This window comes from Globicephala melas, chromosome 3, assembly GCF_963455315.2.
Source record: "Globicephala melas chromosome 3, mGloMel1.2, whole genome shotgun sequence".
NCBI classification, from domain to species: Eukaryota; Metazoa; Chordata; class Mammalia; order Artiodactyla; family Delphinidae; genus Globicephala; species Globicephala melas.
In genome coordinates, this window is record NC_083316.1 from 167360966 (window position 1) to 167372472 (window position 11507).

The 11507-nt window shown below is 59.8% G+C and overlaps 1 protein-coding gene across 2 annotated transcripts in view; it reads right to left on the bottom strand.

The window, feature by feature from the left end:
- Positions 1-1816: 1816 nt before the first annotated feature.
- Positions 1817-11507, bottom strand: part of KDM4B (lysine demethylase 4B) — a 111765-nt gene continuing 102074 nt past the window's right edge. For both annotated transcript variants that reach the window (XM_060297307.1, XM_060297304.1), the window contains 8 exons: positions 11011-11087; positions 10668-10723; positions 10378-10486; positions 6012-6197; positions 5766-5930; positions 5200-5319; positions 4611-4703; positions 1817-3641 (listed from right to left, as the gene is read on the bottom strand). In XM_060297307.1, the coding sequence (XP_060153290.1) occupies positions 3465-3641; positions 4611-4703; positions 5200-5319; positions 5766-5930; positions 6012-6197; positions 10378-10486; positions 10668-10723; positions 11011-11087 (983 nt within the window). In that variant the 3' untranslated portion in view covers positions 1817-3464. The remainder of the gene's footprint in view (positions 3642-4610; positions 4704-5199; positions 5320-5765; positions 5931-6011; positions 6198-10377; positions 10487-10667; positions 10724-11010; positions 11088-11507) is intronic.

Here is an 11507-nt window from a genome sequence, read left to right on the forward strand (position 1 = left end):
CTGCTTTCCTGAACTCTAAATTCCAGAGAAGCAGCGACCGTGTGCCCCTCTTCCTCAGCCACCTTCCAGGTCCTGGCACAGGGCGGTTGATATTGGCCACCTGATAAATGACTCAAACTCCAGGGCTGGGCACAGAGCCCAGCACCACATGGACCCCACCGCTCCATGTGGCCGCACGGTTGGGGATCCAGCCTGGTGTCTTAGCCCTGGCCTCAGTCCACGATGGCCTGTCCCGAACTGCCTCCCCATTTTATGACGTTTCAGAGAGCGCTGGGAACAGCGGGCCATCTATAGCCTTGCTAAGATCACCTGGGTCAGCCACTTGCACTGCTGTTGTCTGTGGCCCCCTCCTTGGGGCTGAGGACCGACCATGTCCGCCAGGCCCCAGGCAGGCTCAGAACATGCTGACTCACCTGGTCGATGTCACAGAGACTCCCCCGCAGCAATGGGGAAACTGAGTCCCGGTGGCTCTGTTGAGGGCGCTGGAAGCAGCATCTCTATGAAAGGGGGTCTGGGAAGTGGGGTGATGGTGGCAATGACTGGATGGAGATTTCAGGACACAGCACCCTGAAGGACACCCGTTCTGCAGAAGAAACACCGAGGCCCAGGGGGGCGCCCTGTCCACGGCCCCATGCTCCTGACTTCCCCCACGTCACTGTCTTGCACAGACACTCCAGGGCCCACCTATCCAGTAAGTATATCCCCTGGGTGCTGATGTCTCCTAAAGGCCCTCCTCTGGCCCTCCGCCCCATGTCCAGCCATGTACCTTCATATGGGGGGGATCGTGCTCAAAGCTGAGCTCCTGGCCTCTCCCCACCCCGAGCCTACCCATCTCAGGTCATGGCAAAAGCCATCTATCCAGATGCTCAGCGCAGCCCCCTCTGTCCTGGTCCCCAGCTCCCACCTCACCCTACGGTCTGTCCTCCTCTCAGTAGCCAGAGGGCGCCTGTGAGCAACTGTCAGGCCCCGCCCCTCCTCCTTGGCCCACAGCCCTCCAGGGTCCCACCTCCCTGGGGGTAAAAGCCCAAGTCCTCCCCGCGGCCCACAAGGCCCTGCACGGCCTGCCCCGTCCCCTCCCTGCCCTCCCCTCCTCCATGTCTCCCCCTCGCTCACTCTGCTCCTGACACACGGGCCTCCTCACTGTCCCTCCAAACATCCAGGCCCGGTGCTGCCCCAGGGCCTCTGCACGGGCCGTGTCCCAAGAAGTCCCCATGGCTCAACCTCTCATCTCCTTCAGGACTCCCAGTTCTTCACATCACAGCTGACATCCCATTTTACGTACTGTCTAACTCTCCCACTGGTGACACACCTACTGCTGTATCCCCAGTATTGGCTGGACAAGCGACACGGTCATGAATACGGGGGTCTCAGCCTCACCCCACTGTGGGAGACCCCACTGTCTCCCATATGCCCAGCGGCCGCCCACCACAAGATACGCTCCCCGGCTCAGATGTCACAAGAACTGGGTTGAGGCTGGGAGGGCCGGGGGAGAGGGTGGCCGCAGGCCCCTGACAAGCAAGGGGTGGGTCAGACGAAGAGGGTCCCTGACTGCCTCTGATGCTGGGGGCCTGTGTGGGGCCAAGCTTCAGATGTCCAGCTCAGGAAGGAAACTTCTTCCACCCTGCAGGCGGGGAGCAGGGGCTGCGGTGCCAGGCCGCGTGCCCCACCCCCCGCCCCGCCTCCGGGTAGGCTCCACGCCTGTTCCATCCTGGAGGGGGAGACCGGAGCCCACCCCTGCCGGAGAACGCCGACCGCCGACCGCCGACCGCCTTCCCGGCGCCCACTCAGAAAAGAAGACACTGCAAAGACCTGGAGCTGTAATTCGCAGTGCTCGCGAGCCTTTAATTCATTATGAACCTAGAGGCAGGGGAATTAGGCAAAAATACAGCGCGCATCCTTAATCTCAGGTGGGAAAAAAACCAGGGTGGGTGGGTTTGTTTTTTGCTTTCGCACACAGACACGGATGTTATCTTCATGGGGGAAGTGTGCGTTCCCCTTTGCTGTGAGACCACCTGTCTGCACGAGTTGTCTGGGAACCCACGACCGATGGACGGGGTGCAGCAACCCAGAGGGACCGGTCACGGGGGCCGGCCCACCGCCCAACCCAGGGCCGCAGGGGCGTCTGCCCGCTTCCTTTTATTCTCTTTACAATATAAATAGCATTTTCAAACTACATATGAACACAGTGACAGCGCCCTGGGGCAGGGGCTGCTGCATGCAGAGGAAACCCAGACATTCCGCCGACTCCCCTGGCACCTCCCGCCCCACCCGCCCCTCCAGGTCACCTGCCCCCTCCCCATCAAGGAAGTTGCTCTCCACTTCCCTTACATGGTTCTCTCTGGCCTGGCAACCGTTAGAGCCTCTTTTTTTAAATTAAAAAAAGTTCTATACAAGCAAATGACGCCCTCAATCCCCCTACAGGGGACAGCGGGGCAGCTGAGAGGCGGGGGGCTAAGAAGCACGTTTTTGCCTGGAAACTCAACCCACAACCCTTACGAGGCAGATTTCCTCTGAGCTGAAAACGATTCCCTCGCGCTCTCTCTCTCCTGGACACACAAATCCACGCGTCACGGAGAGGATACAGGATGTGCCAGCCCCTCGGGTTCCGGGGAAGACCCCCTGCACACCTGGGCCGTAGCCGGACCCCCCGAGGACCGCCCACCCGAGGCCTCAGCTGGGGGATGGGTCTCCCGAGGGGAAGAAGCAAAAGATGGAGCCACCAGAGGAGAGAGCGTTTATTTTGCAAAAGGCCACGCAGACAAGGGGCAGGCCACCCAGGGAGCTGCCGGTCTCCTTCCATTGGGCGCTGGCGGCGGTGCCAGCCACCTGGACCTTCTCGATCTCACGACTGGGAGAGAGTGAGTGACCAGGCGCCACCGTCCGGGATCCCTGGGTGCCCCCAGGCCTCACCGCAGCTACAGTGCATCCCCGCCACTCACAGACCAGCGAGACCAGAAAACACAACAAACGAAAAGACGAGCTGCCTTCATCTCCCGCAGCAATCTTGGTTCTGAGAAAAAGTACATTTTGTCTTGTTGTTTTTAAAGCCACAAATCTAGAAAACAACTTTGGGGCTTGTTTTTCCGTTTCTTTCCTTCTCTTCTTGCGTTTTTTTTAAACAATAGGTATTTATAGAAAGAACCTCACAAAGGTGATTATGTACAGAAGTCACAATCTCAAAGGCTGCTCAGGAGGCAGGCAATGCAGTAGCACCTTTTCGAGAAGAAGAGCTTACGTGGTTTACGAATCTGGGTTGAGGGGGTGGCGCGTGCCCCCGCCGGCCCCCCAGAGCCCACGTGGCCCTGCTCCCTGAGTCCGGAGGCGCGTGTGGCGTCCTGCTCGCTCCTGTCGCCGAGGTAGCCTCTCGGGCCACGGAGGCGAGGACAGGGATTCACAGCAAGCAAATGCCTGGGCCCGCCGCGCCTGCCTTGCTGGGCCAAGGGGTCGCCGGGCGGCCGGCTGTCCTAGAACGGGGCTCCGGGCCAGCACTGCGCCTGCAGGAGGCTCTCCATGAAGGCCGGGTAGTCCGGGTTCCGCCCCGAGTCCTCCGCGGCGCGAGGGGTGCCCACCCGCGGGCGCTTGGCGGCCTTCACCTCTTCTCCCGAGAAGACATTTTCCTGCGGGGCCCCCGTGGTGACCGACTGCAGGAGATCAGACGGCACTGGGGTTAGTGTGGATGGGGTGCTGTGGCCTTTAGGTCTGTGTCCCCCCCCCAGAGTCCTGTGTTGAAGCCCTACCCTGCCACAGTGTGATGGTATCAGGAGGTGATGAGGTCATGAGGGTGCAGCCCTTGCGAATGGGATCAGTGCCCTTATAAAGGGATCCCAGAGAGCTCTCTCTTGCTCTCTCTCTCCACCATGTGAGCACACCAGAAGGCAGGTGTCTGTAAGCCAGGATCCAGCCCTCACCAGGCGCCGAATCTGCTGATACCTTGATCTTGAACTTCCAGCCTCCAGGACTGTGAGAGATAGCTTGTTGTGTAAATTCCAGTCTGTAATATTTTGTTATCACAGCCGGAACAGACTGAAATACAGGCTCCGCTCGGGGGCCTGGCTGGAGGAGATGCCTGCCCTGCTGGGGGTCAAGGGCCCTGGGCTGCTGACCCTCAGCCAATGACAATGTTCTGAGAAACAACGCTCACTGAGTGAGCCCCCCATTAGGCAGAGGAGGGGCCCTAAGCTCCCAGTCACTGGCTCCCTAGCAGGACGGGCGCCCTGCCATCCACAGAGTACAGGAGGCAAGGCCAGGGTGTATACAGGCCACTCGTCTGCCTGGCAGCTCCTGTCCGTCCCCCAAGGGAACCTGGCATCTGAGACCCCCACCAGCTCTGACTCAGCTCTTCCACCCATGGCCACAGCCCCCAATCCTCAAAACCTTGGATTAAACACAAAAGAAAGAAGACAGTGAAAGGCTGTGAGAAGAGGCCAGTCTCCCCTGTTCCTTTGTGCATTGCTGGCCTGCAGCTCAGATCCATGTGCAGGCGCTTCTGTCTCCTCCTCGCCGGCCGGGCTGACCCTCTCATCCCAGACCAGGCAAAGGCCGAGGCAGGAGGTCAAGGCCACCTGACGGGTCACTCTCCCAGGCAGCAGCGCTCACCCCCAGCCACTTACCAGCCGGGACCGGACCCTCTTGGGGAGCTCCTCGTCCAGGGTGAAGATGTCACCACGCTTCACTGTCAGCTGGGACCCATCCTCGAACTCCACCTGCCAAGGGGACACAGTTCAGCTTGCTGGCTGCTCAGCCTGGCTGGCTGAGGCCCGACACCCGCACTCTCACGGCCTGCTTGCCAGACAAGCCACGGGAAGCAGCACAGGGTCAGCAGCTATCATCTTTCCCGCTGGGATACGGGTGGTTTCTCGTCAAAGATTCCACCCCTTTCAATAATTTCTTTTCCACAATTACGGTGAGAAGCTCACAACCAACTTGGTTTTTAAAAAAAACAAGGGCACTGAATTGTACGCTTAAAAATTGGTTAAAACAGTAAATTTTATGTTATGTATGTTCTACCACACACACACACACACACACACACACACATCGGGAAGACACCTCCAAAGGGGATAATATTGGACAGTTGGACAACCTTCCAGCTTGTGCTGACCTTCTCAGTTAGTGGGCAAACGCCATCATCCCCAGCAGGACCTCTTCGAGGGCCCCGCCCCCGCCCATCCCTGTACCTGGTAGACAGGACCCCCTCACCTGGTAGATGTGACTGGTCACAGAGGAAATGAACTTGGCCCTGTAGATGTTGCCATCAGTCCACCGGAGCTCAACAAACTCGCCCTCAGGTGGGGGACCCAGCCGGGCACAGTCTCTACTCTGTGGAAGGAAGGACAGGCGGGGGGTAAGGGGCGCCCTCGGCCTCGGTCACCGCGCTCGCCTGGGCTAAGAAAGGTCCCATCTGGTAGATTTTGCCACCAGGAAGAAGGCAGTGCTCTCAGCTTGAACTATCAAGGGGAGCTGTGGGCAGGTGCCGAGGCCGGGGGTGCCGTGGCCATGCCAGCCCTGGGGTATCACCCGCCTGCAGGCATATCTAGACTGGCCTGGCTCTCTGCTGTTTCTACAGAAACAGGTGGCGCTTTCTAGCAGGGGCCCTACAGCCTGGGCCTGTCCATCAGGGACAATGGTGACCCTGGATGCAGGGGACCCCTGTGAGGGATCCGGCTACCTCCCTTCCTAAGGGCAACGCTTGCCCTGCGCCTGTGCCCGCCCCTCGCCCCACCCACCGCCACTGGCCCTGCCCCCTTCGGCCCTGCGCTGCTCACCGTGATGCTCTCTGGGTACAGGTTATCGCTGTAAGACCCGTCGTCAAAGTTCACTTCGTAAAAGGTCTGCGTGGTGGTGCCGATGACGCGGCACCGGTAGTAAAGCCCGTTGCGGTTCTTGGTGATGACCACCTGCCCTAAGGACACGGCCCTCAGGATCTGGACCTGGAGGCGGAGGGGGTGTCAGAACACAGCGGGGCGGGTGGGCGGACAGGGAAACAGGGCGGAGGGCAGGAGGGCACTCACAGTGTGACCCCCCGACTTGTGCTTGAAGCAGGTGATGGAGACAACGTAGGGCCAGTCGTCTGGCTCCATGAGGACGCCAGCGGCGTGGGCGCAGGTCACGTGGAAGGAGGTGGAGCAGTGCTCGCAGGAGCACTGGATGCAGGCGCCCGACACCTTCTTCATCCGCTTCCGGCAGTACACACATTTCTGCGGGGACACGGCGGTGGGAATGGGGCTCTGGCCGGTGCCTCTGCCCCCGCCCCCGCCCCCGCCCCCTGGGGCTGGGAGGCCTCCTGCCGGGCCCCCAGGTCTGTCTCCTGGGAGTGACTCTGAGACCCAGGGCTGGAGTGCGGAGTCCCGGCAGCCGGCCTTGAGTGGAGGCATCCTGGGAGAGTCTTGACCGCGATGTAGAGCCCCCCACAAACCACCCCAGGCCCACCAACCCGGCCTGCAGCTGCCCCCCAGGAGCACTTCCAAGACTGGAATAGGCACCAACAATCACACAGTGAAACGTGATTCATCCATGAAAAGGAGAGAGGCACTGACACTCGCTACAACGTGGATGGACCCTGAGAACACGATGCTCAGCGAGAGAAGCCAGGCACAGAAGGACACACAGGGTGTGATTCCACTGATGGGAAACGTCCAGAACAGGCAGGTAGATCCACAGAGACAGACAGTGCGTTAGGGGTTGTCAGGGGCTGAGGGAGGGAGATGGCAGTCACCCAATAGGGAGGGGGTTTCTTTCTGGGGTGATGGAATGTTCTGGAACTAGATAGAGGTGATGGTTGCCTAACTCTGTGAATGTAGTAAAAGGAAAATGTTCTCTTTAAAATGGGGGATTTTTTTTTTAAAGAAAATAAATATATAAATAAAATGGGGGATTTTATCTTAATTTTGAATGAGAGACGCTGCAGTGTAGCCCTTCATAAGGAGGGGCAGAGGGCCCACACCGTGGGAACGCCCTGCCGGGGTGACCTGCTCTGCTGGGCATCAGCTCCCAGGCCGCCGATGTGCACCTACGCCCACGCCCTGCCACCACTCAGCAACCACCAGCCCGTCACTCTGGGCGTTTAATAAGCGGGCCTTCACCGCTTTGTAAACCGCATTCAAAAGCCAGAGAAGCCCCACAGCAAAGGCGCTGCAGGAGTGCTGCCCGGCGCCAATCGATGGCAATGATATCTCATTATTAAACCGTCGATGCCTGATTCTCCAGCCGGCCCGCGGGGACAGGTGCAGAAGCACAACACGGCCCTTGAGGACTGTGCTCTGCGTGGCTCCACGGGGAGCGGAAGGTGGAGCACAGCTGCCCTGGCGACCGGGCCGCGACCCCACAGCTGAGGCCTGGGAGAAACCTGACAGCCAGGCCTGACACGCAGCTCGTTCAATCCAGCCTCCGGTGGCAGCTCATTATTCCGAGTTTACACGTCATGAGGAATATAGGCCAGGCCCCCATCGGGCCATTTATCAAGGGCTGAGCTCAGGGCTGCCTTAAGGGTGAGTCCCGTGTCTGGGACTCCCTCACTGGAGGCAGTGAGGCGGGGGTGGGGATGGGGGGTGGTACAGGGTGGGGTGTGGACATTGGTGGAGAACAGTGGCCAAGAGGAGGCCAAGGGCTGCGGCTGGGTGTGCCATCAGCCATGGAGGCCGCAAGGCACCATGTCCTATGTCTCCGGCCTCCCCTCTTCCCCACCGGCCCCTGCCGTCATCCCTCACTGCCTGCCTGCCAGCCCACCCTCCCTCCCATCAGGATGTGACACCGACCTCTACACCTCACGGCAGGGCCAACGAGAGGGCAGAGCTGGTTCAGGGCACCCGCCCCGGCAGCCTCGCAACCTGACCTGGCCTGGTGAGAGGGTGAGCACGAGGCTCAGGCCGCCGGCAGGCTGGGGCCACCCCCGCTCACCAGGACCAGTGGCCAGGGAGTCACGGGGACAGAAAGTTGGGCGGGTGACCAGGCGTGACCGTCCCCGAGCCTGCGGCCTGCACATGGCCCCAGGGAGGCAGGCGGGCGCCGGGCACGCAGGAGTTAACCACCGGCTTCCGTGCGAGGCTCCATTAGGCAGTACAAGCGAGCCTGGTGTAAAAGGATTTTTAATTCATCGTTACAAGTGCTGGTAATGAAGAGGCTGCAAGCTGGAAATGTCAGATGGTCCATAACGCGTCTGGGAGGGAGGATCTATCACGGCAGAGCGCACCGCACCATCACTCCACCTGAATAATGAGGCCTTTCCCGCCCGTGCTCCTGGAGGAATCACCCGCAGGCGCCAGCCTCTTCCTAACGCCCGTCCTTGCTGGGCGGGGCTGGCGCTGGCCCCAGTGCCCCCCGTTTCCTGACCAAGCCCCGTCCGTCCCCTCCCACATGGCTCCAGCTGGCTGCCCACTCAGCCCTGCCCGGGGGCCCCGCACCTGTGGGCTCCGCGGTCGGTGTCTCTGTGCCTTCGCTGGGACTCCCCGCTGGATTCAGTGCCCGTAGCCCCATTTCTTTGCCTCCTGCCCACTAGAGGCCTGGAGGAGCGTCACTAGCCAGGCCTGCGCCAGGCAGCTGGGAAATAAACCAGGCAGGAAAAGCAGCCAGGATGCTGTCCATACCCCTGGGCCAAGGACCTAGCTCCCAGATGCCACAAGACACATCCCATCACCCACATGTCCCCCACACGGCCACCTGCAAACTCACAGGTGGTGATGACCTGAGAGCACATGCTGGTGCTCAGATGGCATGATTAGCGCTTTCTGTTGTGGCCCAGCTGATGCTCCCCACACGGGACTGTTAGCAGCCCCATTTTACGGAGGGGAAGGCTGAGGCACAGAGAGGTCAAGGAATCTGTCCAGTGTCACACAACTGGCTGGTGGCCAAGCTGGGAAGGGAAGCCAGTGTTTGCTCACTGTCTGCCTACTGCCCACTGAGCCAAAGGCTCTCCCAGATGGGGGAGGGGTGTGTGTGTGACCAGCAAGAGCGGGAGGCGTGAGCCTTGCAAGACCACACCTGCCCAAGGATGGCCGTGCTCCTTAGAGGGGCCAGTGATGGTACTCCTACAACTTAGGAGCAAAAAAGCCACCAGCCCAGTTCAAAAATAGGCAAAGGACTTGAATAGACGTTTCCCTAAAGAAAACATATAGAGGGGGCTTCCCTGGTGGCTCAGTGGTTAAGAATCTGCCTGCCAATGCAGGGAACACGGCTTCGAGCGCTGTCCGGGAAGATCTCACATGCCGCAGAGCAGCTAAGCCTGTACGCCACAACTACTGAGCCTGCGCTCTAGAGCCCGTGAGCCACAACTACTGAGCTTGCATGCCACAACTACTGAAGCCCGTGCACCTAGAGCCCGTGCTCCGCAAGGAGAAGCCCATGCACCACAATGAAGAGCAGCCCGTTTGCTGCAGCTAGAGAAAGGCTGTGCACAGCAACGAAGACCCAACGTAGCCAAAAATAAATAAATTTAAAAAGAAAGAAAACATACAGATGGCCAACAGGTACACGAACAGATGTCAACATCACTTAATCATCAGGGAAATGCAAATCAAAACCACCTGTTAGAATGTCTATCATCAAGAAGACAAGAGGTATTGTTGAGGATAGAAAGAAAAGGGAACCCACATGCACTGTTGGTGGGAATGTAAATTGGTGTAGCTGCTGTGGAGAACAGTATGGTGGTTCCTCAAAAAATTAAAAATAGAACTACCATACCATCTGGCAATTTCACTCCTGAGTTTTTGTCTGAAGGAAAAAAAATCACTATCTTGAAAAGACACCTACACCCCCATGTTCACTGCAGCATCGTTTACAATAGCCAAGACCTGGAAGCAACCTAAGTGTCCCTTGACAGAAAACAGATAAAGAAGATGTGATGCAGAAATACAATGGAATATTACTCAGCTATGAAAGAGAAGGCAATCCTGCCATTTGCAGCAATGTGAATGGATGTTGAGAACATTCTGCTCCGTGAAAAAAGCCAGACACAGAAGGACCCATGCTGCGTGGTTCCACTTCCACAAGGCATAGGAAACAAACTCACAGAAGCAGACAGCAGAGTGATGGTCGCAAGGGTGGGGGAGGGGAAATAGGGAGCTGCCGTTTAACGTGTGAGAAGTTTCAGTTAGGCATGATGAAGACATTCTAGAGCCCTGCTCGATGACTGTAACTGGATTGGGTACTTAAAATTCTGTTTGGCGGCATATCGCAGGTTAGGCAAGAAAGAACTGGGCAGAGTGCGGGTGGCTTCCTCTGTGTGAAAAGCTGGAAATAGAGACGGGGAGGGGCGCCCTGCTTTTCTCCGGGTACCCCCATGGCTATTCAAAGAGTAACTGCTGGCCAAACTGAAATGCGACTTCTGCTTCCCTGGCAGCTACCCTGCATCCCTGGGGCCTAGGGACTCTCCAGGGCCCCTACCAGCTTCCACCGCTGCTCGGGGATGGCGCTGATGTCCACGGGGTGGCGCTCCATCACGTTCAGGAACCGCACTTCCGGGACGGCGATGGCGCAGATCACGTGGATCCACCTGGGGGGGGCGGAGCGGGTGGGGTCAGGGGTCACAGGTGCGCTCCGTCCCCTTGGGGTCATCTCACGATTGTGCGCACCGGCTGGCCAGGCCGAGGAGACCTCATCTGCTCCTGCCGGTCCGGCCCCCTCCCCGAATCGCCCCTCAGGACACCCCAGGAGGAGAGTCCCTTCTAACGCACCTCCTGTCAGTCGTCATCTGCAGGGCGCCTCCCCGAAGGTTGCACAGGCAGCACTCCTACAGGGACCAGACAACAGCCAGGTGAGGGGTGTGCAGGGCGGCGCCGCCCGCCTGCTGCTCCGGGACCTGCTCCGTCCCCCGCCCACGGTCCTTACATTTCAAACTAGCGGCCACAGGAAGCGATGGGCCGAGAGAGTGCGTCGGGCTCCACCCGAGACCCAGGGAGGTGAGGCCGCCAGCCCAAGGTCACCCTGCGGGATCGGGCGAGCCCGGGGCCCAGGACCGGCTCCCCCACGGGCCGCGCCGGCTTTCAGAGCACCACCCCAGCTGCAGGGGCGAGTTACCGCAGTCCAGGCGTGGGCCGCGCACCGGGAACACGTCCAGCCCTCGTTGACCAGCTCTGGGCGGATGCCGTAGCAACCTGGAAGACAGGGGCCAGCGTATCTGTCACCGCGGCTGCCCGCGGGCTGCACGGAGCCCCCTCCCGCCCCCGGGGCGGGGTGAAGGGCGGCTGCGGCATTGAGGGTAATTGTGCTCACCAACCGCTCTACCTCAATCCGGGCCACTGCACACAGAGCCGGAGAAAGTCTGGAAGCTGACGCGGGGAAGGAGAGCTGGCCCCCAAGCGGGAGCCCTGCCGGGTCTGGAGGCTCAGCCTGGCCCTCGCCCCCCACCCCAGTCTGGGAGGCTCGCCCAGGCTCTTCTGAGCTGAGAGAGAGGAAGGTGGCCGAGCGGTGGTGTGAGATGCAAGGTGGGCCTCGGGGAGCCCTGAGTTCAGAGCAGCAGAGCTGGGCCCAGAGTCCACTGTTTCCAAAAGCGCAGCCGGAGGCTCTGGGTTACC